Genomic DNA, 27434 nt, shown 5'->3' with positions numbered 1-27434 from the left:
GTTAGAAGTGGCTGGGGGCTGGCGGCTGGAGGGGAGGGGGCAGGCGTCTGGGGACTCAGTTCCCTCCTGGAATTAATTAGGGAAAACAGGGAAATGTCAGCCCAATGAAAGGGCTGGGGGAGGGGGCTGGTGGGGAAGGAGAGAAGGAAGCCGGCAGCTGCTCTTTCCCACCCAGCCATGTCCCTGCCCCCAGAAGGCCCTCAGCTCCAGGGATTTGGAACTTGAAATGGAGGCTGCAGAAACCCAGTCCTGGGCCTGGAGGGCAGAAAGACAGAGACTCATCTCTGTTCTTCCTCCTCTTATGCCTGCCCCCTCTCCCCGGCATTGAAAAATATTTCCTGTTTCTCAATCCCTGGTTGGTATCCGAGGATTACTCAGCCTCTCCGGCTTTAGTCACTCTCTCAGGCTTCCAGGGTCTAGGGTGGGGGCCGAGGGAGGTTGAGAGGCAAGTTCTCCGGGCAGCCCGGCTGGGCATTCCTGGGGTTTTAACTCTTTCTCTGCCATAGAGGATTCGGAGTCTTCCAGCAGTGAGCCCAAAGCCCTGTTTCCCTTCAGCACCCTCCACCCAGCCAGAGAGAGTAATAGTGTAGATGGGTGAAACAATGATGATGGTATGACAACAGCAGTGACTAACATTTATTAAGCACTTATCCTGGGCATTGGATGAAGCACTATCTCATTTAATCCTCATAAAAACCCTATGATAGTTATTAATGTGCTTTAACCTTAAAGTACCTACAAGTCACCTGGAGATCCTGTTACCATGCAGATTCTGAGATGCTGAGCTAGGGACATCAGTTTCTTCTTTTGTGCAGCAAACAATTGGGCTGGCTGCACTTCCAGATGTCATTTAGCTTAGACATTTTGAGCCTCTATCTAACTTTGCTATACTAAGGTGGTCCCCCAAGTCATCATCTTCTCAGTCTCCTAGTGCATGATTCATCCCTATCTTCTCCTCTCACCTCCTTTGCCCTCAGAGCAGGGATAAGATCCTAGCTGGTGGCAGTGGTGGAGGGAGTAGCTGTACCCTGCAGCATATGCTTAGATACACTTAGACCAAGTTTCGGGGTCAGGTATTGGGCTTCTCTCAGCCTTGGTTCAACCCTCACCTGTAAAATGAGGATAATCCCATATATCTCATTAGGTGTTGGGTTGAGGCTGCATGTGAAACATGGAACAAAGCGCTTGACACAGAGTAGGCCGTCAAATGCTTCCAAGACGTGAATGTTTGGAAGAGTTCCTCCTCCCAATAATAGAACTTCTGATTCACTACTCTGTGCTGGGCATGGTTGGAGAAGAAAAGGATTATGTGCCAACCATGGTCTAATGTGGAAGCTAGATGTTCCCTGGAGAAGGGCTAGCTAGGGCAAGGATTTGGGAGCCAAGGGTCTTAGCCCTGAGGGAACTACTATCTAACATATTCTGAGCACTGGCCAAGCACCAGGCACCATTCTAGGTACTTTATGTATATTTTCTAGTTTTAGATTTCATCCAAACCAGAACAGGTGGATACTATTACTACCCCCATTTTGCAGATCAGAAAATTGAAGCAACACAGGGAATTTAGATCGATTTATCCAGGATCACAGTAAGAAAAATAGTTGGGAATCAAACCTAGGCTTTCTCACGCTTAACCTGTACCTTCAACTCCTTGTGGATCCAGACTATGTGGTGTATTCCCAGTGTTCATCATGGTAAGCTCCAGGGTATTTTTGAAGGCATTGAGTAACTGCTTGTAGGACGAGAGTCACTGCCCTCATCTGATGATCTGATCTTCTTCTCTCTGCAGAAGCTGCTGATGGGAGCTCCACCCTGGGAGGAGGCGCTGGCACCATGGGCTTGAGTGCCCGCTATGGACCCCAGTTCACCCTGCAGCATGTGCCCGACTACCGCCAGAACGTCTACATCCCTGGCAGCAATGCCACACTCACCAATGCACCTGGCAAGAGGGATGGCAAGACCCCAGCAGGTGGCAATGGAAACAAGAAGAAGTCGGGCAAGAAGGAGAAGAAGTAACGTGGAGGCCAGGCCTAGAGCCTTATAGGACAGCCTCCTTCCCCAACCAACCCAGCTTCTCCTTACCTGTACCCAGATCTCAGAATTTCAGGGCTCACCCCCAGGATACTGGTAGGGGATAAGGCCATGCTCCCCTTGGGAAACAGAAACAAGTGCCCAGTAAATACCCCCTCTCTCTGCCCCCAAGGGGTTGAATATGCAAAGGGAGTTCTGCTGGGAACCCCCATCCAATCAATTTGCTGTACCCATGGGGGTAATGGGGTTAGTGTAGACACCAAGAACCATTGTCACACACCCTTTCTTACAGCTGGACTCCTCCATCTTCCAAATCAGTCAGGCCCATCCATCCCCTGCTTCCCTCCACCCTACCTCATCCTGCTCCTACAAAGTTCCTCTCTTGAGTAAGGTGGTTGGGGTATTGAGGTACCACATGATCTAAGAAGGGTCATAGTTCTGTAGAGTTGGGAAGGCATCATGACCTCTTGGTCTCTCCTTCAGTTCTCAATCTTCCCCCAAAGCATGGTATTGTGAGAGTCCTTTCACCTCTCTAGATCCTAAGACCAATGTTCAAGTTTTGGGGGTCACCATACTGTCAGCATCCCTGTGGTACTGATGATGCTTGCCAGATTTAGGGAAGGCATTTTGCTACCAAGCCTCTTCCCGAGGCCCTGGGGACCAGTCTTTTGTTTTGTTTTTCATTGTTTGATGTTCCCACTGCATGCTGATTTTTCCCCACCCCTCCTCAAACAAGAGACTCCATTGCATGTTCTGAGACAGTAGGGGGTGGTAAGCTAAAGAAGGGAAGTTTGTGTATATGGATGGGGAGAGGATGGACAAAGCTTAGTCCATCAGTTTACAGGGTCTTAAAGGAGGCTCTGTATGTCCCCAGAGTACTGGCCAGATCTCCAAATTCCAGCCATAAACCAAGCACCAGGTTGGACCCTTAGGCCCCCGCATATAGGGTTCAGCCCGGGGCAGGCGGCTTTGGGCTGAGCTATCAGGACCAATGAATTTAAATGGGCATTTCAGTTTAAGGAAGCTCTGATTGGGTTTAGGAGTAGGTCCCCTGGAGAGGTCGGAGGGGCCTCTGTGGGTGCTGGGTACTCCAGAGGAGCCACTGTGGAACCCTGATAGGAAGGGAAGCCCAGCAAGGCCATTCTTAGTTCCTGGGTTGGGAGGCTAAGAACTACAGAGAAACCAAGTAGATAGGCGGGGCTTTTCTACAGGGTCCCTGTACTACTCAAAACGTAGGTCCTTCATCTTGCCAGGTGCCATTTCTTCTCTGTGAAGGCCACTGTCCAGGCCCTCAGCCCACCCCTTAGTGGCCAGAGCCTGGTTAAAGTCCCCCAGTGCCTCCTTGAGCAAAGACCTTCCTCTGCCCACCCACTTCTGCCCCGCGGTCCGGTTCATCCAGCCCGGCTGCAAGAGAACCCCACCCCAGCCCTTAAAAGTAGTGTAGAGCCCCCTCCCTCGGCTGGTGTAGAATAGCCAATAGTGTATGTAGTGCGGTGTGCTTTTACGTGATGGCGAGTGGGCAGCGGGCGGTGGGCTGCGCGCAGCCGTCTGTCCTTGAATCTGCCTGCGGCGGCCCGTGCTGTGTTTTGTGCTGTGTCCACGCGCTGCGGCGACCCCCTCCCCCGTACTGACTCCTTCTATAAGCGCTTCTCTTTCGCATAGTCACGTAGCTCCTACCCACCCTCTTCCTGTATCTCACGCAAGTTTTATACTCTAATATTTATATGGCTTTTTTTCTTCGAAAAAATAATAAAAAGGTTTCTTCTGAAAGAGTGAACGTTTCTGTTTAAGAGACGGAGCTCCTGGCACGCGTGAAGTGATGAGCTGAGAGGTGTAAAGCTGGAAGAGCGGAATTGGGAGACGAGTGTTTGCATCTTGTTTATTTTGTTTTCTCATAGAGGGTCTAAATCTGTTTCTGAAGAGAGGGAGTGTGGGAGTGGGAGTGTGTGTGTTGCATCCCGAGTCGGTGTTGGGCTGTCCAATATGGCTGTGCATGCTTGGGTACCGTCGTGTCTGCCTGCGATGGACTGTCGTTGTGCTTGTAGATCTGTCTGCCGTGGTGTGTGTGGACTTGGGGATCCGTCGTGGGGGTGGGGAGTCTGAGTGCGTGTGCAGTTGGCTGTATGCTGGCGGCTGCCTCCGCTAGGTTAGGTTCTAAGCGCCAGTCTCCAGGCAGAAGAGGCGAACCGGCGCGGGCGGGGGAGGGTTGGCGCCGGGCAAACAGCTCTGGGAGGGCGCGGGGGACGTTAGCTTAGTTCGCCCGCCCCTTCCCCGCCAAAATTAACTCTTTCTCGCACTCCCTCTACCCCTGCTGCCTAGAGGTTTTGGGAACACCGCGGAGTGGGAGGAAATGCGGAGGGCGGGGGCGGAGATTGTTCCCTGCGGTATTTTCCCACCTGGAACTTGCTTTCCCTCTCACCTCTTACCAGCAAAGACAGACAAATTGGAGGACGCATCCTTTTCTCGAGGGGGTCAAGGGGGCTAAAAAGGCGAGCAAGAAATGAGATGGCCCGAAAATCCAGCTTGCCCTCCCTCTTTGCTCTCGGCGTTTCTCCATTCACTCTCGCCCTCCCATCTCCCCACCCCTTCCGCCAGCCTCCTCCCAGCACAGCGAATTCCGAGGTTGCCGCAGCCTCAGAAGCTGCAGGAAAGAGGGGGAGGGGGAACCCGGAGGGGCGTTAGGACAGAATCATAGACCACTAGGATTATGTGGAGGGTCAGCGAGTCCTACCCAACCGCTGAGCCCGAGGGCTGTCTTTGGGCTTCCTCCGCGCGGAATGAGGGTGGTGATGGTGTGTGTGTGTGTGGGGGGGGGGGGGGGGCGCTAGTTCTATCACCTCCTGGTCTGTTGTCATGGAAACCAAGCCTTCCAACGAAGCATCTGGGGGCAACTTTCTTGCGTGGGAGGAAGGGTGGTGTGCACTGTTGTTGAGATAGGATAAGTGTTTTGTTTCTCAGAGCCAGGCTGCAGAGGGGCGGGGTGCCGGGCGCCTGGGTTCTATTCCAGGCAGGGCAGCAGACGGGTAGAGCACGAGAGCAGCTGTGGTTGGTCCCTAATTGGCATGTGGGAATTTAAAGCTCTGAGCCAGAAACACGTGGCCTCTTGGGGAGGGGAAGGGAGGAAGCCCGCTGCCCACCTCTACACCTCGGCCATATGTGGGAGGCAACTGCCCAGGCCTTGGAGCTATTTAAAAGGTTTTTATTTCTAGTTCCAGGGGCTGCCCAACATGGTTTGTGGTCCTCTCCAGGCCCCTCCCTGTCTATCTCAGGACTGCTCCTGGCGGGTAAGGTTTCTTTGTGGGGGTCTCTGAAGTGCTCCAGCAAGTATGGCTCTGAGTTGCAAGTCATCTGTAGCTTGACCTCTGTAGCTTGAGTACATTGATAATGTACTCAAAGTCTTCCTGAGGTTGGGGCCACCAGAGTTTGGTCTGCCCACTGTTCAGTTTTGGTCTGCCTCTGCTTGGGCAGGCTCCTGGTTTCCAGCCCACCCTAAGTCTCTCTACTCTTGAATGTGGTCACCAAAAGAACAGATGTTGGGAATGGGAAAAATGGGAGTCAGAGGATTTGCTCAGCACAAAGAGGCACAGGTCCTGCTGTGAAATTGTGTGACATCGGAGGCATGGGGAAGTGGGGAGCTGGAAGTCAGTTCAAGAAAAGGTGTCCAAGCCACACTGCAGCAATGTGGTACAGCCAGGGGGCTTAAGTCACCTCATTAAAAAAATTTTTCTTTTTTTTTTTTTAGTTGTAGACAGGGACACAATCTCTTTATTTAATTTTAGGTGGTGCTGAGGATCCAACCCAGTGCCTCACCAGTACTAGGCAAGTGCTCTCTACCACTGAGTCCCAACCCCTGCATCACCTCCTTATTTTTTTATGGAAAGTAAATGGCCCTGAGGTGAGCTCTGGCTGGGCAGAAAACATCATGTGTTAATCATTTCTAGCCCTGTGTTCAAGCATAGTGTCTGGCACCTTTAGCTTTCTGACTGACTTGTCAACCAGGGTTGTGAATTGGGTTTAAGTGTTGTCGTGTTATACTTAAAGAGAGAGAAACTACTCAAAGTTTATTTTCTTATGATAGGGTTGTTGGAATAAAATAGGCTAAAGCTTGGAGAGAGTATTACTTTTTTTTCTTGGCAGTCCACTGTTCTTGGGCACCTTGATAGAAGAATAGAGGAGCCTGGACTGAAAAGAAAAATAGCTTAGAAATTCACAAAGGAGGCTGAAAGGCGGTGTTGTTTCAATGCTTTATTAACAGTTGGAAACAAACCCATCAAACTGGAGGTGATGACATCCCAGAAGCCCAAGAGGCAAGAGAACAGGTTTGCATTTTGTATACTCCTCTTTTTTAAAAATTTTTCTTATTAAATTCATCTTAGCAAAAGTAGATTAAAAAAGAAAGGGTCAGATCAAAACCCTAGATGTCAGCCAGCAAGAGGAAGAAGGTGACTCAGGGGAGCAACAGGACCCCTGCACCAGTCTTCCCTGAAATAGCCCAGAAGAGTTGCCTTTGCCCCTTTGGACGCAAGCTCTAGCAACCAAAACCCCCCTTCCTGGCCACAAAGCCCCCTCAAATTTCCTTAGCTCCCCACTCTCTAACTATAATTCTGGGCCAATCTCTAAAAGTACCATTCTCTCTCCCTAGCTGGGATGGGCTCAAAGTGGCACAAGGGAGACAGAAGTGTCACCCTAAGCCAGAGAATCTGAGCTTCCTGAGGTTGGGGCCACCAAATAGTTTGGTCTGCCCACTGTTCAGAAGGGAGCACAGGGTGTATGTGCAAGCAACCCCTGTGCCAGATTCCCAGTGCCCAGTTAGCATTTGTACATTTGGCTTGATAATCTATTAAATTCATAGAAACTGTAACCTCAGAGCTCCTGTTATTCTTGGGCCTGGCCCAGCCCAATCAGAAGCTCCTCCTGCCCCAGAAGTGCTGCAGGATGGTGGTGGTGGTGGTGGGAGTTCTACCTAAGTCTCAAAGTCCAAAAGGCTTGAGAACTGAGGCCAAGGTCCAGGGGCATGTTCAGGATTATGGCCTGTAAGGAGAGCCCTAGAACTCTGAACCTACCATCAAACCTTATTACATTATGGAGGGGACAGGGGAAGGAAGTTATATTTTCTTTAAAAAATTTTTTTTTTTCGTACAAAAATAGATCCTTTGCAAAACAATTTCTCAGCCAGGAGGCTCCACCTCCCATTTCCTTGGAGATAGGGGGTGAGGTGTTGGGATGGTCACACTATAGCCCATACCCCAAATGAGATGCATCAAAACTCTGCAGAAGCAATGATTGGGGGGGGGGGGGCACCCTGGCTCAGTAGCCTGGAGGCTGATACAGAGGGTCTAGGGAGGCAAAGGCAAAAGGCATGGCAATGGGCTGGGGGATGGACCCGGTACAGTTACTATGCCATAGCTACCTGTCCACAGGCTCAGGCCTGGACCACAGTGGAACAAGTAGGGTGGTACAGATCCTTTTTATTTTGGGGAGCCTTTTCCAGGAAGAGGGGTAAGGGTGGGATTTGCTCCGGCCTTCTTAGAAGCAGCTCCCAATGCCACAGCACTAGTAATAAATAACAACAGCTAGGAGGGGAAGAGAAGAGCATAGGTGACAGCAATGAAGGGAAGGATCTAGCCCAGAGGTTCATAAGCTCCATGCTGTTCTCAGGGCCAGAGAAACCACAAAAGAAAAGCACAAATTCAGCAAGTCTGACCTACGAACATACCCAATAGAAAGTTGGGCTGAGAAAGCAGGCTGCACTTTGTCTAAGACAAGGCCCTCTTGAGTAACAGAGGAAACAGGGTTAAGGCAGCAAACGGGTCCCCTGCTTTGGTAATACAATAGCCAGGGCTGGCTGAGTTGGTCTCAGGCCTCTTCCACACGACCCTTTCCTCTGGTCTCCAGGCAGCTGAAGATGTGATGTTCAGAGAGCAGCAGGCCAGAGAAAGATGGGGTCAGGGTAGTGGAAGTGGTTGCCCCAGAGGAATATCCCCTAGACCCTTTAGGCACATGCTGCAGGGCGAGACAATCCAGGCTCCATTTAGGAGCTGCCATGGCCCAGGGATCCAGTTTAACTTGCACGGCCAACCAACTCCTTGGCTTCCTCAAGGATTGTGGGGACTCCTTCGCTGGTCTTGGGCACCTTGATAGGAACCGCAGTCATGGCATCATCCTTGGTCAGCTCTGAAGCTAGCAGAGATGTGACTGCACACCCAGCCTTCCTGTTGGCTGCAAGAGAAGATATGAGAGATGCTGTCTATGGAAGGCCTTGTTTTGAATCTCTTTCACATTCTATAGTAGACATTCAGCCAGAAGCCATGCAAATATGGTTGCCTTTTCTGGTTCACAAAGACCATTACCTTTGAAGAAGGAGGGGCAGAGATCCAGCCCATGGGATATATTTTTGGGTGGCAAAAATATAAGAGAGTGCGTATCTTACCCTTGCTTCCTTCCTTGTGTGATAACAGTACTAAGGTTTGAACAGGGCTAAAGGGAAGGAACTGGTTTTAAGTATTGGCATGTCATACTTAAAGAGAGATAATGTACTCAAAGTTTATTTTCTCAGGGTTGTTGAAATTAAAGAGGCTAAAGCTTGGTATAGAGTATTATTATTATTATTATTTTATTGGCAGTCCACAGAAAGCTCCTAGGCAAAAATACATTACAGTCAGCCCCAGGAGGGCTGTTCCTCATAGGAGGCAGTCTGCTGAAGGCTGCTGGGGGGCTCTTACAAAAAACAGTAGCAGCCACTAAGTGGCATCACATGTATACCATACTCCCATGTGTTTCTCCAATAACCAATGCCAAATGCCTGGCTCTTTCCCACCTCTTCAAGGGCCCTACAAGACAGGTAAAGAATATGAGTGTGTATGCTGGTAGGGGAGGGATAAAAGGCATGTGAGAAAAGATAGGGCTGGGATCAAGGATGGCCAAGATGGGACCCCAATGAAGAAATCTCTGCCTAAAGGATTATGAAGTTCCAGTTGTCATCCCAGGAGAAGAACCAGTCAATCAATGTGATTCTGTCAACGTTTGGGACCTGTACCCAACACTCTAATATTTGTTATTAGACTTATGACCCCAGCATCTTCAACAGGAAGGCAGCTCCTTGGGATTATGTCTATCTCAAGATGTTTTGCTTCTTCCCATGCCCTAGAAGCAGCACACAGAGACTGCAAATACATAAAGTAGCTTAGCTAGCTTAAGGTGAAAGAAGCCAGATACAAAAGGCCATATATATCAGTCCATTCCTATGAACTGTCTAGTCCATGCAAATCCAAAACATGGAAAGTGGATTAGTGTTTGCCAAGGGATAGGGAGGGGAGAATCAGAATAAAGAGATGATAAAATGTTTGAGATCACTATTTAACCTGACGTGAACATTACATAGTATGTCTACATGAATCAAAACATCCAGATACCCCCTAAATACATGTAATGTAATTTTTATGTATTAATAAAAAATGACTGTTAATGGGTATAGGATTTTTTGGAGATGATGAAGAACACGTTCTGGAATTAGCAGTGATAATTTTAAAACCTTGTGATTATATTAAAATCCAGTGAAGGCGAATTTTAGTTATGTGAATTATAGCTTAATTAAATTAAGGGGAAAAAAATAAAGAATACGACTTTTTGGGGACCCAGGAAAGTGGAGTAGAGAAAGCAGTGCCTAAGCCTTAAAGAAGCAGGAGTGGATGAAAAGGCTGAGTGCTCCTAAATGAGAGCTGCAGGACTGGCACAGCTGTGGACATGAGCAGGAAGAACAGTTCAGAGGAGCCAGGGAACAAAATGCCTCCTCTGGAGCAGCAAAAAGCTTTAGGTAGGCAGAAGCCAAATGAAATCAGAGAGCCCAAAGTCTTCACTGTGTTGAAGCCTGTCAGCCTCACTGCAGAGCCATGACCCAGAGCCACTGTCTTCCTGCCTGCAGAGGCTACCCACAGGTCAGGCAGGGAGCACACAGCATGCCCACAGATTACCAACTTATAGGTCTCCTCCTCCTCCTCCTCCTCCTCCTCCTCCTCCTCCCAGGAACATAAGGGGTCATCTACCAAGAGGAGAAAGAATAGTGAAGCCCCTGACTGATAGCCATAAGGGCTTATCTTGTTGCAGATCAGAGATATGAGACCTAAACTCTGGAGGTTTTACCAAGCACTCACTTGAATTATGAATACAAACTGTAGTGTTAACATCTGACAGGTGAGTAAAAGGAGCCCACTTGATTCTATGGCTCTATTCTGTGCATGCTTCTCCCACTTTCCTTCTCAGTCTCTCCTCCTCAGGAAAATCTTCCTCAGACTGGCTTAGTTTTCACTCTTACCTGAAGTACTCGCTTCTCTAGGATCCCACTTCTCATATCCAGAAAGGTGATGGTTCTGAGATCGCTATATTGCTCTTTGAATTCAATCTCTAGCAGTACTGCAACTATGTGTGTGTTTCTCTCTCTCCAGTATATGCCCAGTGTGACTTCAGTGTATGTCTAGTTTGTGAGTTGAAATAATTTCTGCTTCTAGAACCTGGGAAAAAGAACACTGGCTTTTGGGGATACCTGACCTGTGCAAGACAAAGTTAGAGTTCCAGTGTGGCAAGTCTGAAGCTGCTGCTTTAATTGGCTTCTTCCTTTAAACTAAGAAGACACTTGTACCTAATAACAGTGTTTTAGGATTTTTCTAGACTCTGGGAATTTCTAATGTATTTTATAAGAACCAGGAAGAGATGGTGGGTAGGGAGAAGAGCAAATTTTCCTTTTAAATTTTGAGGTTGGAGATGGGAAAGCTCTTGTTGAAACTGGCAACAGAATCAACAGAACCTAGGCATTCTGGTTTCCACTGCCACCATTACACTAAATAGTTAGAACAATCAAGAAAAAATGACCTCTCCCTTTCTTTTCTTTTTTTTTTTAATAGTTGAGTTGGACATAATACCTTTATTTTATTTATTTATTTTTATGTGGTGCTGAGGATCAAACCCAGCACCTGGCATGTGCTAGGTGAGTGCTCTGAGCCACAAGCCCAGCCCTCTCCCCTTCTTTTCCAAACTTAAGTACTTGTTAAGACTGAAAGGTAAGGCTGGGGTTGTGGCTCAGTGGTAGAGTGCTTGCCTAGCATGCTTGAGGACCGAGTTAAATCCTCAGCACCATATAAATGTAAAACAAAGACATTGTGTCCACTTCAAACTAAAAAATAAATATTTTAAAAAAAAGGCTAAAAAGTAGCCACAGAACCAGGTCACCATTTTGACTTGATGGGATGTGGCAGGATGATTAACTCATAAGAGAATGGTCTTGCAGACTGTGGGGCAAAGGAATAATCTTAAGATACTTGTCAAAGCTTTCTTAGGTTGGATTCCTAGAAGTTAGGGGTGAACTAGGATAAAAACATCAGCAAAATTAACCATATGGCACTAGAAGTATAGCTGAACTAGAAAAATGCTAATGACTTGGAAAAAGACCTTTATAAAACATAGGCTCAAAACTACTACTGAAGAGGAAGTGCTCTTGTTAATAAGCTTCCTTAGGGAAGAGGAAACTAGGACAGATGGAGCAACCATTACCATCCTAAATAACTCATTACTGTCTAAAACTCTAATTATACTTCCTGTCCTATTTTTACAAAAGATGGGAAAGAATAGTGGTGGTTCAGGAACACTCTTACCAACCTTCTCTAGTCAGGTAGTCATCAGAAAAGCTCCTGAAGAAATCTCATCATGTCCAGAACTCTTCTTACTAGAGACCATTTGAAATAGCATTTCTAGCCCATACAGAGGGGTCATGGTCATCTCCTGTCCATGCATGCAGGCTTAGTGGAAACAGCCCTGGACTTGGAATCACAAAAGGGAGCTATGGATCTAGGTGGGCTCTATCTTTAGATAGCTATGCATATCTGGGCCCTAATTCCTTTCACCTATGAGCAGGTTAGATAATAACCATGAAGACTCTTCAGAATTTTCCCAGCACTAAGGTTCTATTGGTATAGGTGAAGCCTATAGGGAAGCTGGGAAATGGGAGAGGGAATGAAAAGGAGAGAGAAATGAATTTATTTCTTCCCTGACTTACATCTCAGTGAGCAAATGGCCTGTGTATAAGAGATTACAATTCGGCCGTGGAAATAAACTTGAGTCATTAAGGCCAAAAGCTGACTCAATCATGAGCCTAAAATAGCTGTAATACAATCACATGGATTCTTCCCCTTGACACTCAAGCCATTGTTCTCCCACAACCCGCAGATCATAGCAGTTTACATGTTGCTTTTAATGAACCAGTCCTATGATAGTAACTCTCCTCTCCCAACTCCTCAATGGGTCTTTGTTTCTGGACACTTCATCATGTCTCCAGAGACCGGAAGAATTCAACATTCCTTTAAATTCTAGGGAAAAGGCCAGTGTCTTTGAATAGGGACAGCTGCCTCACTGGGAAAGGACTCTGATGCAGATATGCTTGACAGTGCTGGTTTTTTTTTTTTTTGGTTTTTGGCTCTTAGCAATTTCACTCCGAGCATAAGTCTCCTATTCCCTCTTTCTCTGGGAGATGGTACTTTGACTAATTCAGGTCCTCTGCTGAAATGTTAGGTTCTGACAAAGTCTCTGCTTCCTCTGCCTATTGAGTCCCAACTTCCCACTTGGAAAGAAGTAGAGAATGGGACCTCCCCAGCAGAGGGAAGCCACTGATGTCTGGCTGCTTGTGTATAGGAAGCATCTGGGATTCTAGTATAGTTCTACAGGAAGACCTTTAAAAGGGAATTCCCCAACAAAATCTGATACAGACAGGCACTTGGCTGAGAGGGTTGAGGAAGACATGTAAATGAGAAGCAAGGTATTTCTATTAGGCCTAATGCTTAATGTAAAGTCATATCACCTTATACAGTGGTAGGAATGGTCTCGTACAAAAGTACTACCAGCTGTACTCTCTACCCAAATGCCTATTCATAAGACTAAATGTTCTTAGAAGCCCAGAGTTCTAAGCCCTTCATATCTATTTTTCCTCCCAGTTAGAGAGGCTTTACTCAAGAGAATGCCATAAAATAGATAAGATGTAACTAATGACTCTTCTGTTTAGGGAAGGTTTTAAAGTCATACAGAAGAGCCGTCCAAGAGAATTTCCCTTCCAGTCTGGGTAGAAACAGGCAGCTGGCTATCACATATAAAACTCATAGTAATCTAAGACATTCAGGCCAGGAAAATGACTTTATGTGTGCTGGTATGTTCTGTACCCTTGATCCTTATGTCATTTTTTCAGGCTGTGACAGGTACTATAGGCCTATAGACATCAGCATATTAATAGCTAAGCACTGGCCAAAGTTAGCCACATAACTCTGTAAAAAAGTGAAGCTCCTGGGGCTAGGGCTCAGAGGTAGAGCACTCTCCTAGCATGCATGAGGCGCTGGGTTCAATCCTCAGCACCACATAAAGTAAAATAAGGACATTGTGTCCACCTATAACTAAAAAAAAAAAAAAAAAAAAAAAGTTTCCCTTATTAAAAAAAAAAAAAAAAGTGCAGCTCCTATCAAATGGGCCTACAAAGTACACCAGTGAACAGAGAACACACCTTTCATCCCTCAGAAGTACAAATCTTTGATGATGCATTTTCTGTAACTCTTGATTCTTTTTCAACCTGACAAAGAAGTCATCACTCCCAGCCCCAGAGGGACTTCACTAGACATAAAGGTGCAGATCAACCTCACATGAGGGGCAGCCTTGGCCATACTTTCTTTTGAACTAGTCTCTTGAGAGTGGGGGTATAACTCAGTGGTAGAGCATTTGCCTAGCATGCATGAGGCCCTGGGCACCACACACCAAAAAAAGTTTCTTAGTTATTCAGTGACCCTCACAGGAAACTTATCCATTATTCCTTCACCAGAATAATGACTGAATCATTTGTCCTTTCATCTCTATATTATTTTTATAGGATCTGGTTCAGTCTAATTTAAATCTTTTACATGTGAGAGGAGGTTGCATGAATGTGGGGAAGGCAAGGATAGCAGACTCTAACTGCACCCAAGGAAAAGGCAGTTCCTAGACACAGGGTAATCTTTTAGTTGGGTAGTCCTCTACAGTCTTACAAATGAGGACAATGATGCCTCACTTTCCCACTCTAGGATATTATACTTCCTATATTAGTTCTTTTTCTGTCTTCTTCTTATGAAGTGTGAGTTATTTTTTTCTTTATATTTTAATCCATATCAAATGTAGTTTTGTATTTAGGTAAAAAAAAAAAAATTTTTTTTTGCAGTGCTAGGAACTAAACCCATGGCCTGCACATGCTAGGCAAACACTCTTCCATTTAGCTGTAACCCAGCCCATAGGGTCAATTATTTTCATATTCACAAATTCTCACTCAAATCCCTGTGTCCTGAAGCATGGTGCCCTTGTTCCAAATTTCTGCTTTAAGAATGGGAGAAATGCAAGAATAGTCAAATGTAATTGATTTGCTGTCAGTCTCTCTGATATCAGTATTTCTAATGTGGGAGTAAGAGCACTAGATAATCCACTCTCAATGCTGGGATGTTGGGAAATCCCTAAACTTATACAGCACCACATCTGCTCTTTAGCCCAAGACTAGCAGGACCTTGAACATAAAGGCCTCACCCGCTTCAGGATGGGTTCCATTTTGTTTACTTACCCTGACGGGGTCCTCTCTTCCGTCGGAATGCTGCACCTGATTGCAGAGCTTCTAGAAGACTATCCATCACACCTGTCTCATCACCCTCTGTCATGAACAAAGATACAGTTGTAAAACTCTTCAGCCAGAGCAATATGGCAAATGACAAGTTCCACATGAAATGTATGGCTATTGCTTGGAATCCCCTCTTTTGTAGTGGCTAAAAGTTCACAACAGACAAGGAAGGCTCCACCTCAACACTCACAGGCCTGTGTTTACTTGTGTCTGTTTAAAAATGGCAAAACAAAAGATTTCATTGCCTGCTATTTATTCATTGCAAACCCTGGAATATTTCCCTGCAGTGCCATTCTCCCCACCTAATCAGGACTAGCACACAGAATTATCAAATTGCCCAACTTCAAGAGCAGGGTAAGTACAGAGACAGCAATAGTGAAATTAATAGACAATTATATCACCCCAGCTCTACCCTAAAGTGTTTCACTCCAATTTATACAAACATCTCATCTCACAGAGAGACTGGTTCAGGTCTCAAAGCAAGGCTAAATGAAGAGAGACCACTGATCAAGAGCATATTTCATTTAAGTACTGCCTCCAGTGGCTATTTCTTCCTGAAGCCAGCCCTGCATCTAAGAGGAGTGGATTGGTTGGAAAACAAAGAGTTAATGTAGAATCCTTGTTCCAGCCAGGCTCGGTTTCCATGGCAACAGCTCAGGATAGTGAAATCTAAAACTGAAATCCCAAGGAGTGGGGTTAGCTGCCAGCTCCAAGACTAGGGCTCACTGCTCCCAGCGCCATCTGCTGTCTGAACATCAGCAGTGCAGATGACCTACATTCCAACCTCATTTGTTTGACCCAGGTTTTAGGAACAGGGCAAGGTCCACTACGCCACCTGTTGGTCCAGAGCAACTCTCATCCTGTCACCTAGACTCAACCTTCCCCCACTTTGTCCTAACCAGTTCCTAGGAGGAAAAACCTTGGAGGTTCAGGGAGAATGGGAAAAAAGGTGAAGGATACTCAGGTGGCCTATAATAGCATTTACTGGAGCAGTTTGTGGCTTATATATATATATCCGAGGTAAGGACAAGGGAATTGCTTTCCAGAAAAATATAAAGGAAAATCTCTAACAGTAGTCTTTATCACCTGTGCTCAGTAAAGCACTCGGATTCTTCAGACTTGGCAGACCTGAGGACCACTTCATTTCCAGAATGCTCATGGCCCCTCAGGTTCAGCTTAGTGCCATGAACAACATATGCTGTATTTCTGCTGCCCATGGGGGAAGGGAGTAGGGAATCCACGGCAGGAAAGAAGCAGAGACAGGAAACAGAGGGCCAGTAATTGAGACCATATGTTTCAACAAAGACATGGTTCTGGTCGTGAAATAGAGATTCTGCTGCAGAAAGAAAAGGGTAGCCAGATTCCCGCCCCCTTCCAGAAGTTCAATCCATTTATGATATCATAGCAACACAATACTTAGTAAAATAAGCAGAAAGGGAGGACAGCCACAATTAGAAAAGTGTAGGGAGACTCAGGAAAATATTTTTTTGGGAAAAAAAAAACAACAAAAGATTAAGTGGAGGGAATGAGAACAAGCCAGAGGAAGCTTTGGCTGAGCAGAAGGAATGAGTATGTGTAACAGCAATACTAAAATCCCTGGGGAGATGAGACATAATGCAAGAACCAGCAAAGGAGAGGCAAGAGATTTTCACATAGAGAACTGGAATGTACACATAACTGAACTGGGTTTAAAGTTTAGCATTAGGAACTAGGAGGAAGAAGGTTACCAAAATCATTTGCTATAAGTTAAGCTCAGACCTGAACTATTCTCATCTGCCTCTAGAGTCTAAATAGAGAAACCTACTAAATGTTGTTCTCTCAATCCATCAGCCCTTCTGTGCTTCTTACCTGCATTCATGTCTATGAGTTGCTCTCTCTTCTGCTGCTTCTCTAGCCGCTCTTTCTCTGCCTTCTCTTTGGCTAGTTTTGCTCGTCGCATCTTTTCTTCTGTCTCCCGTCGTTTTTGGTTCTCCTTTACTGCTTGCTGCAGGACAGGGGGATTCAAACATATGTATACCCACCACCAACCAACATGAAACCTGTGTAAAGTCAGCATGTAGTCCTTGCTCACCACAAACATATTTCTGAAGTTGTGCAGATCCATGAAGAATTCTTCCACAGACAACTTTTTGGGGTCAAAGATGAAATAGTCGCCTAGCTCCTTATAGAGGGTCTCCATGTTAGAGTGCATCATCCGCAGCTTGTTATATTGTTCCTGTGCATCCTTTACAAAGCTGTGCAGCCAAGGAGTAAAGGATCAAGACCAATAAGCAGACTCACTCCTCTAGCCCAGAGAATTACTAGAAGATGCATACTGGCATGCATAAGGATGTTCAACACAGCACTATTTATGACAGCGAAAAACCAGAAACAACTAAATATCCAAACAGAAGAATGGTAAATCATAAACTTCGGTACACCTAGAGAATAGGAGGTGATAATTTAAAAAGAGACTGTTTTGCATATACTACGTGGAAACACAGCAAATATTAAGCACAAAAACCAATGCAACAGAGATTTGTTTAAAATAAATTCATGAGGTGAAAATCAGAAAGAAGTTCTGTAGCAATGATTTGCTTTCAGTTCCACAATAAAAATACTTCAAGAGCTATGTACTTAACCAAAAAAAAAAAATTTTGAACCCAGCGGTGATTAACCACTGAGCCACATCCCTAACCCTTTTTATTTTGAGAGAGTGTTTCGCTTAGTACCACAGGTCCTTAATAAGTTGCTGAGGCTGGCTTTTCTTTCTTTTCTTTTTTTGGTACTGGGGATTGAACTCAGGGGCACTCAACCACTGAGCCACATCCCCAGCCCTATTTTGTATTTTTATTTAGAGACAGGATCTCACTGAGTTGCTTAGTGCCTCACTGTTGCTGAGGCTGGTTTTGAACCCATGATCCTCTTGACTCAGCCTCCCAAGCCACTGGGATTACAGGCATGCACCACTGTGCTGGGCCTGAGAACTTGTGGTCCTCCTGCCTCCACCTCCTGAGCCTCTGGAACTATAGCCATGCACCACCATGCCAGGCTGGAAAAAATTGTTTTTAAGAAAAATTGAATGCAGCCACATTTATCCTGTTGTCCCCTTGGGGAAGTGGTCCCCCCCCCACCCCCTTCCTAGGGAGCAACTTTTTTCTTTCAGGAAAGGATATAGTCATTTTTTCAACAAACTTATCTTTTTCATCTGTGGCAGCTGGAAAATTCTGAACATCACGTTCCACATCAGAAATCTGTTTCTTCATCTGATCTAGGTTCTTTTGCAAGTTTTCAGCAGAAACTACAGGAAACAAAAAGACAGCAAGAGCTTGTTGGCAATTTCAGCCTCAAGACCTCTTAGCTTTCACCTTTCCTACTGACACATTCTGGTACTTAATTATTTTTCTTCTCTATGTATTCTCCTCTAGTTATTTCACACATTTACTTTTCCTTTTTGCATCTAGACCACAATTATTTGATAATTGGTTTTCCAGCCTCCACAAGGTGTATGGTACTAAGATCAGAAGGCAGACTTCATTTGATTTTTAAAAAAATCCACAAAATCCTCTGAGATCTAGGTTTCATTTATTTTAGAAAACCGGGTTTGGGAGGAGGGAGACATATGTAAAAATATAGAAGCAGGGCAGAATTCTGTCCCATTTCTACTGAATGCTTTACCTACTCCCAGGAGAGTGAAGCATGAGGTTTGTTAATCCAGTCTGCTTTCTGAATGACAACAAATATGGACCTAGACTGAAAACACCTGCCTCTCCTGTTGTTTTGGTGTTTCTGTTTTCCCAGAAAGGGAAAGAGCTCTTCCATTTTTACACATGGAGACCTCTCTTCAGCCTTATGCTCCTCCCTTGTGGCTTAGACACTGTGTCTAAACCTTCCCCCATTCACATTTAAAATAGTCTACACTGAAAATGATCTAAAATCTACACTGTGTCTTATTTTTCTCCCCCAGAAGACTGCTGGGGCTTGGAACCACCTTTTGGCTTTGCTCCAATCTGTCTCACCTCGGCTGGCTTTCTCCACATGAGCAAGCTCATCTGGGAACTTGAGGACATCAGGATAGTCATTCTCACACAACTCAGCCAAGAAGTGCAACAATGTCATCTTTTGATCTGTGGATTTTGTGTCTCGAAGCTAGGGGTGAGAGGAGAAATCATTAGTATTGACTTGCCCAAGACTATTTCAGGCGACACTGGGCTCCACAGAGGCCTGTAGCCCTCCCTCTGTTGTCCTGCTCTAACCCATGACTTACCTTGCAGAGGAAGCTGATGTTGAAGCCAAAAGCTCCAGCATTCCTGGAGCCAGCATTCATATAGTTTCCAACAAGGAGGGTTATCTCCAGGAGGCTAGAGAAGCTCTCACTCTTGCGTAATTCCTCACATGCGGCAGTGACAGAAACAATCTCTGGCTTAATATTCTCCACTTGCTCACTGAATTGCAGCTTGAAGAGAATGGCATTGAGGCGAGGCCGCAGGCGGGGCACTGTGCCCATCTAGTGGGAAAGACAAGCAATTTCTTTTTTTTTAAATTTATTTATTTTTTTAGTTTTAGGTGGACACAATGTCTTTATTTTTAAGTGGTGCTGAGAATCGAACCCAGAGCCTCACACATGCTAGGTGAGCGCGCTACCACTTGAGCCACATCCCCAGCCCAAGCAATTTCATTATAGCTAATATAAACAGAGAAGTCAGAAAAAGAGGCAAAGCCTCCTCTGGGAAGATGAATTCCAGAATAGAGAGATGAGAGAATGAAAGATAGGCTCAAAATAGTCAATAGCTAAGAGCAAGGGTCTAGGCTATTCTCTAGATCAGAGGGGAATAAGGGAATGGGAAAAAAACAGAATGCCCCAGGCCTTACTCACCACCACACCAAACTGCTCTGACTCTGCCAGATCATCATATTCATCCTTCAGTTCAGATAGCATTTTTAACTGCTCTGGTTCTGGCATTTGCTTAATGAGGTTCTGAAAGAGAGAAAAGGATATCTCTTTGTAAGGGGAATCAGTTGACAACTTAAGTCTAAATGATTTACTCTTTTGTCAGTCCCAGACTCTGCCCAAGGACCACTACAAAAGGAAACACGGGGCTGTAGGAGGTTGGGAGCAGCCAGCAAAATGGCAGGACTTCTGATAAATATGCCAAAATAACTTGACCACCAAAAAAATGGCAGCTTTTCCAAAGCTAGCATTTAAAGTCTATGATGCTAGAGGATGAGCTTCCTCAGCTAAGGAGGGAAGAGGTGAGGCTGATGTCCAGTTATGCAGAAGAGCCAGCTCCTATAAGACAACCTTGCTCCTTACCTGGATCATAGATTCCGTAAGAACAGCCTCATTCACCTCCAGGATGACATTCTTAATCTCTTGATAGGGCATGCGGAAGGAACCCAAAAAGATTGCTGCCAGAAAATGAGATAAGACATGTTCTCAGTCTCCTCTCCCTTCTAACCCATTCTGCTGTATAATCTCCCCAAGAAGGCTCTTTGAAAGTCACTCTGCCCTTACAGTTAAAACCCAGCTCCAGAGTTCAGTGTCTAAAGCATTCTCTCATCATTCTCCACATTTATGTCACACACCAGCCATGATGCACCACATTCTATAAACATTATGATTTTTCCTGCCTTTGCTCACACAGGAAGTCTTTTGATCTATTTTATATACATACATCAAAGTACTTCACCCCACTCTATTTTAGTGGACTCCCAGGACTCCATCTTCAAAACTGTCATTGCCATGACCTGCTCTGATTGTTAAACTGTCCCTCTTTCTAACAAACAAATGCTTCCCTTCTAGTATGCTCACTTTCTAATCTCTGACTCTTCAAACTTACCAGGAGCACATTCTAACCTTCTGACAACTGATCCATTTTCTGAGTGTGTCAGTTCCAATCTGCCTTCTCTATTTGACCGAGACCTTATAGTATAGCATATCACTTCACTACTGTCTACAATTACTCCCATTACTGCTGCTTCTACTATTCTCTTGCTGCCTGCATTCTTGCAGAGTCTAGTTAATCCAGCTATCTCCTTTCTCTTTTAGGCTGATGCAGATAAAAGTCCATGCATTTGCAGGGGCACCAGTGACAGCTGGAGCTTCAGTGCTGCTTAGCAATCCCTTTCTGTATGTCCTTACCTCCCCATGTTCCCATTCCTTTTGGCAGTTCCTCCAAAATATACCCATTCTCCTAACAGTCCCACCACTTCCCCATTTGTTCTAAGACCTTACTTTTCTTGCTAAGAAAAACTGAAGACGTTGGCCAAATTCCTTGCCCAGCCTTTTCATGGCACTTAAAAACTGAACATTGGGGTAGGCATGATGGTGCACACCTGAAACCACAGCTACTCAGGAGGTTGAAGGCAGGAAGATTGAAAGTTCAAGGCCATTATGGTAATTTAGCAAGACTCTTGTTTCAAAATAAAAAAGGATAGGAATGTAGCTCAGTGGCAGAGCATCCTGGATTTAATCCCTAGTACTGCAAAAAAGAAAGAAGATGGGGGACTCTCAGTTAACAGCCAGACTAGAAAAGGCTTTGGAAAGCACTATTTTGGAATCACCTACAAGAAAACTGTGACAACACTTCTGTAAAGTTATTAGCATATGCTCATATACATGCATGTATACACATATATACACATACCCCAGGTATGCATCCTTTCCTCAAGCTTCCACAAAAGAGGTGGCCCTAAGGTCCTTGTCCTTTAGCACATATACATAGTCAAGTCTCTCCTATCTTGCAGGGAAAAAAAAAATCTTTCCTGACCCAGTGTTCCTCTCTACCAAATTCTCTTTCACTTTATAGCATTCTGAAAATATAACTGTCTTTTCTTTTACAGTCACAAATTTTACTTATTCTGTCTTCACAAAGCAAATGAAAAGATAACACTGAAACTGTACTCTATGTAAGATTCTACCCTGCCATCTCTCACTACATCCACTAGCCATGCTCCTCCCCCACAAAGAGAATCTGTTCTTGATGAATCTGCTTATTTCGGTAAATGATAACACTTTTCATAGAGTGATCTAAACTCAAAAAACACCATCTTTATCCCCTCTGTCAACCATTGAGTTCCATTAATTCTGTCTTGTTACTATCTTGTGACTTCTTTTTGATTTTCACTATCTTAGTTTCAGGCCCTGATCACCTCTTACCTAGTTTAAAGCAATAACATAACTTATCTCTCTGCCCAGTCTTTTCCTACCCAGCAATTCAGCCTTAAAAAAAAAAAAAAAAAAAAGAAAGAAAGAAAAAAAAAATTACCGCCTAAAGGCCTTCCTAAAAATTACAGTTTTAACATTCTATTTCTTGTTTAAAAACTCTTACTTTCACAGCTCCATAGCTTTACTCAGGTAGACTCAACTACTTGCAGTTCTTGAACTCAATGTTCTCTCATGCCAATGTGCCTTCACATAGGCTAATCCCTCTCCTGAAACAAGCCATTCCTCACCCTTCTTAACAGTTCTTTCAAATCAATTTAAGTAATACTTCCTTGAGAGGTACTACTTCAAGATTTCTGCCCACCAGTACTCCCCCAACTTGGATATCCCCTTTCCTAGTTCTCTCATAAGCACTTTAGCATTCTTCTATGACAACATTTATTAATCTATGCTATTGTTATTATTTGCCTTTCTATCTTTACAAGACTGTGTTTTATGGAATATACAACCTTTTATCTCTGGAACACATGCTTAGTATATGCCTAATAGATTGCCCATCACATAGAAACAAGAGAGACTGAGGTTCAAATCTCAGACCCTCAGAGTTCTTATTAGCTCTATAATGACATAAAACCATATATTTATCAATCTTGTAGTGGTGCCAATGGGATTCAAGTGGCGCCAATGGGAAATCCACTATGCAATGCCTGACACACAGCAGGAACTCCAGAAATGGGTATATCATATTGAGAGAACTTAAACTCAAGAGAATTAAGTTCTTAGAAGAATTCCTTCACATTTCAAATAGTTGGGATCACAGTTACTCACAGAGATTCTGGGCCGTCTTTGAATCCAACACCTTTAACTCTTTTACTTTTTTCTTTTGTACAGATTTCTTTTCTTCTCCACCTTCCTGATCCTTTTTGGCTAGTGAGGGAAAGATAAGAAAAACATGGTTTAGGACAAGCCACTTCTGTTCCTTACTGAACTACTACCACCTAGCCTGGAATGGTCCTTTGCCTGGTCTCCATGATAATGGTCTCCCCACTGTATTCCTTTAAGGCTAACTTTCTCTTTAGCCACTCTGCTATTAATGACTGCCCCCTATTATAATGAATATTTCATTTTTCCAACAATTACCAATAATGCTTTCCTACCTACATCCTATCCACATGCAGGGATCAGCAAACTTTCTATAAATAGCAAAATAGTAAATATCTTAGGTTTTACAGGCTATGTGGCCTGTTCTCATTTCTCAGCTCTGCAACTGTAGCATGAAAGCACCCATAGACAATATATAAATGAATGAGCAAGGCTGTGTTCCCATAAAAATATTCACAAAAATAGCAGTTTCATAACCCCCATACTAGAGTCTTCCACTATGTTATTATCCTTTTGTGTCTATTAAAAATTCTCTTTATCTTTCAAACTTCATCTTGAACATGACTTGCCCTGGGGATGAGGGGGGGAGAAAACAGAAACTATTCTGAACAGAGAGATATAATTATAAAATATTTTGACCTACAAGTTTTTAGAAAGCCATATGGGAATAGCTTTGAAAGCAGAGTCAAGAAACAGACAAAGCTACTTGGTTCTGAGCAGAGGAATGGGGAGAACTTGAGCATGAGTATGAGGAATTCTTCTGAACACAAACCCTCTTACACCATTTGAATTTTTGACCATATGAAAAGTATTATATTACTGGTACAAATAAGCAAGAAATAAAAATAAAAAGTTATGGACAAATGGTACCCCAAAAGCCCTATTTAAAAAAAAAAAATTCATTCATTTGACCCAGGAATCCCAATTTGAGAAAGGAAAATTCCAAATACATAAAGATTGGTTATGTAAATAAATGATTATTGAGTAAGAAAATGAAAAAAAATACAGAAAAATAATGACATAAAAAGCTGGTTTAAGGTAACAACAACAGGGCTGGGGTTGTGGCTCACACATGTGAGGCACTAGGTTCGATCCTCAGCACCACATAAAAATAAACAAACAAAATAAAAATTTAAAAAATGTGTGTATGTGTGTGTGTGTGTGTGTGTGTGTATATATATATATAACAACAACAACAATAAGCCAGGTCTGATGTCACAGGCCTATAATCCCTGTGGTTCAGGAGGATGAGGCAGGCAAGAGGATCACAAGTTCAAAGCCAGTCTCAGCCATTTAGTGAGACCCTAAGCAACTTAATGAGACCATTTCAAAATAAAACAATTTAAAAGGGGCTAGGGATGTGGCTCAGTAGTAAAGTGCCTCTGGGTTCAACCCCTGGTACCAAACTGAATAAATAAATAAGTCAGATAAAAATCCAGAAAGACTGACAAAGATAAAAAGAGAGAAGGCTTACATACTACTATTAGAGATGAAAAGGGGAATATTATTACAGGTTCTGCGGCCATTAAAAGGCTAAGGGAACACCACAAACATTTTTGCATTTATAAATTGGACAATGAACAACAATTTGTTAATTTTTGTTTAATGACCCAATACTACCCAAACTCAACCAATGTGGAATAGTCAACTTGAATACTCCTAAAATCATGGATACTCCTAAAAACTATTTTTAAAACTAAATCTATAATTTAAAATCATCTTAAAAGAAAATCTTCTGGCCTAGAACATTTCAATGGAGAATTACATCAAACATTAAACAAAAATTAACAATAATTTAATAATCTCTCAGAAAACAGAAGAGGTGTGAGGCAATACTTTCCACTTCAATTTTTTGAGGCAAGTATTACTTTGATACCAAATTAGATAAGTACAATGAAACAACGATGATGAAAAGGAAAAGACTTGTACAGCATCAGTATTCCTCATGAATACAGACATATTATATGATTTTCAAATATTTTCTCCAATTTTGTAGATGGTCTTCTTTCTTACTTGATGACATCCTTTGGAGAACAAAGCTTTTCATTTTGATGAAGTTCAAGTTCTTTTATTGTTTGTGCTTTTTATGTAAAAAAATTCCAAATTCAAGGTCATGAAGATTTAACCCTGTTTTCTTCTCAGTGTTATAATTTTAGCTCATGCATTGATTCATCTCAAATTTAATTTTTGTATATGGTGCGAATTGAGATCCGATTTAATCTTTTTACACACCATCCATCTATATGGAACACATTTGATGGAAAAAACTATTCTTTCCCCATTGGCATCTGGTCATATATAAGGAGTTTATAATTTCACCAATTCTAGAGGCTGAGGCAGAAGGACTGCAAGATCAAGGCCAGCCTGGACTCTGTCTCAAAATAAAAATACAAAGGGCTGGAGATGTCATTCAGTGGTAAAGTATCCCCTAGGTTCAATCCCCAGTATCACATACAAAGGTGGGGGCTTATATTTGCCCCTCAATTCAATTGCATTGACCTATGTGTTTATATTTATGCCACAGTGTCTTGGTTATAACTGCTTTGTAATAAGTTTTAACACAAGGAAACATGAGTCATGCTATTTTGCTTTTTCTTTTACAGAAAAAGAATAAAAAGCAAATTATATGGTCCTTTTGGCTGCTCTGAATTCACTTATAATTCCATGTGAATTTTAGAATCAGCAAGCCAATTTCATTAAGAAAATCAGCTGGGATTCTCATAGGAACTGCAAATGAATCTGTAGATCACTTGCTATCTAAACAATGTTAATTCTTCTCCTCTACAAACATGGGATGTTTTTTCCCATTTACTTAGTTCATTAATTTTTATCAGCAGTGGGCTATGTAGTTTACAGAGTGTTTTATTTGTAATTCTTTTGTTATTGTGAATGGATTCTAAAAATTCATTTCATTACAGGTTTGGTGGTGCACACCTATAATCCCAGCAGGTTGGGAGGCTGAGGCAGGAGGATCTCAAGTATAAAGCTAGTATCAGCAATTTGGCAAGGTCCTAAGCAACTTAGTGAGACCCTGTCTTAAAATAAAAAGGACTGTGGACGTGGCTCAGTGGTTAAGTGCTCCTGGGTTCAATCCCTGGGGCCAAAAAAAAAAAAAAAAAAAAAAAAAAAAAAAAAATATATATATATATATATATATATATATATATATATATATATATAAATACAAATGACTGACCTCTTTGTATTGATCTTGTAACCTGCAACTATGCTAATTACTACAATTAGTGGAATTTTAATGGATTCTTTGATAATCTATATACTAGATCATATCATCTGTGATACTAACTATCCACAGCCCTTGCCTTTTTCTTAATAGTCTTGATACTTCTTATTTATTTTCTTGGCTAACTGCCCTGGCTATAACTTCCAATACAACATTTAATAGAAGAAGTAAGAAGAGAATTTTGTCTTATTTCTAACATTATAAAGGACAAAGTATTGGATCTTTCATCCATTAAATATGATTTAAACTGGGGGTTTCTTCAATGCCCTTTGTGAGGCTAAAGCAGTTCATTACCCTTCCTAGTACGTTAGGTGCTTCTTGTCATGAAACAGTGTTGGGTTTTGTATAGTGCTTTTTGTGTCTAATGAAATGACCATATAATTTGCTTTTTATTCTAGTGATATGATGAATTTCATTAATTAATTATCAGATGTTAAATTATCTTTGCGCCAGATGTGGTTATGCACACCTGTAATCCCAGTGCCTCAGAAGGCTGAGGTAGGAAGATCCCAAGTTCAAGGCAGTGTCAGCAACTGAGCGAGGCCCTAAGCAACTCAGTAAGACCCTGTCTCAAAATAAAAATTTAAAAAAGTCTAGGGATGTAGCTCAGTGGTTAAGTACTCCTGGATTCAATTCCCAGAACCAGGAAAAAAAAAAAAAATCTTTGCATCCCCGAGATAAGTTCCACTTCGTTATGGTAAATAAGTCTTTTTACATGATGCTGAATTCAGTTTGCTGATTTTTTCCATCCATACTCATAAAAGATCTTGCTCTGTAGTCTTGTTTTCTTACAACACAATGTCTGATTTTGGCATTAGGATAGCAATAGCATCAAAAAATGAGATAAGAGGTGTTCTTTTCTGTTTCTTGGAAGATTTTATACAGCATTAGCATTAATTCTTTAAATGTTATGTAGAATTCAGCAATAAAGACATGTGGGTCAGGGCTTTTGTTTGGGGGTAATTTGGGATTCATCATTCAATTTCTTTACATGTTAAAGGTATATTCAGATTGTCTATTTCTTCAGTCTTGGTACTTTGTATGTTTCTTGGAATTTTCCATTTCATCTGAGTTATCAAATATGTTGGCATATAAGTGCTGATAGTTTTCCTTTATTAATTTTTTTAAGGTTGGTAGTAATGTTCACTCATTTTTGTTTCTAATAATTTGTCTTGGTCAATCTGGCTAAAATTTTGTTAATCATTTTCAAATAAGTTTTAAGTTTGATTTTCTCTATTGGGTTTTCTATTCTGTACTTAAATTTATACCCCAATCTTTGTCATTTTCTTCCTTTTGCTTGCTTTATTTTTAATTTGCTCTTCTCTTTCTACTGTCTTAAGATTGAAGGTTAAGATTATAGATTTGAGATGATTCTTCTTTCTTAATATAAGCACATTGAGCTACAAATTACCCTGCATTTCACAAGGCTTTGTGTGCTGTGCCTTCATTTTCATGCATCTTTAAGTAATTTT

At 43.0% G+C, this 27434-nt stretch overlaps 2 protein-coding genes and 1 long non-coding RNA gene across 21 annotated transcripts in view; 1 reads left to right on the top strand and 2 right to left on the bottom strand.

The window, feature by feature from the left end:
* LOC114086611 (protocadherin gamma-C3) overlaps nucleotides 1–3801 on the top strand; it is a 166738-nt gene extending 162937 nt beyond the window's left edge. For all 18 annotated transcript variants that reach the window (XM_071612296.1, XM_071612290.1, XM_071612292.1 and 15 more), the window contains exon 4: nucleotides 1790–3801. In XM_071612296.1, the coding sequence (XP_071468397.1) occupies nucleotides 1790–2016 (227 nt within the window). In that variant the 3' untranslated portion in view covers nucleotides 2017–3801. The remainder of the gene's footprint in view (nucleotides 1–1789) is intronic.
* A 93-nt stretch (nucleotides 3802–3894) lies between these two features.
* Nucleotides 3895–4575, bottom strand: LOC114086625 (uncharacterized). The gene is made up of 2 exons (XR_003581649.2): nucleotides 4458–4575; nucleotides 3895–4257 (listed from the first exon to the last, which is right to left on the bottom strand). It is a non-coding gene; the product is annotated as an uncharacterized lncRNA (long non-coding RNA).
* A 1686-nt stretch (nucleotides 4576–6261) lies between these two features.
* Nucleotides 6262–27434, bottom strand: part of Diaph1 (diaphanous related formin 1) — a 94179-nt gene continuing 73006 nt past the window's right edge. For both annotated transcript variants that reach the window (XM_027927920.2, XM_027927919.2), the window contains 10 exons: nucleotides 22665–22763; nucleotides 19986–20080; nucleotides 19548–19649; nucleotides 18939–19178; nucleotides 18691–18820; nucleotides 17848–17972; nucleotides 16764–16928; nucleotides 16541–16676; nucleotides 14639–14725; nucleotides 6262–8250 (listed from right to left, as the gene is read on the bottom strand). In XM_027927920.2, the coding sequence (XP_027783721.1) occupies nucleotides 8093–8250; nucleotides 14639–14725; nucleotides 16541–16676; nucleotides 16764–16928; nucleotides 17848–17972; nucleotides 18691–18820; nucleotides 18939–19178; nucleotides 19548–19649; nucleotides 19986–20080; nucleotides 22665–22763 (1337 nt within the window). In that variant the 3' untranslated portion in view covers nucleotides 6262–8092. The remainder of the gene's footprint in view (nucleotides 8251–14638; nucleotides 14726–16540; nucleotides 16677–16763; nucleotides 16929–17847; nucleotides 17973–18690; nucleotides 18821–18938; nucleotides 19179–19547; nucleotides 19650–19985; nucleotides 20081–22664; nucleotides 22764–27434) is intronic.

This window comes from Marmota flaviventris, chromosome 5 (genome assembly GCF_047511675.1).
Source record: "Marmota flaviventris isolate mMarFla1 chromosome 5, mMarFla1.hap1, whole genome shotgun sequence".
Lineage (NCBI taxonomy): Eukaryota > Metazoa > Chordata > Mammalia > Rodentia > Sciuridae > Marmota > Marmota flaviventris.
The sequence above is the reverse complement of the archived record's forward strand: the minus strand, read 5'-3'. Positions and strand labels throughout refer to the sequence as shown.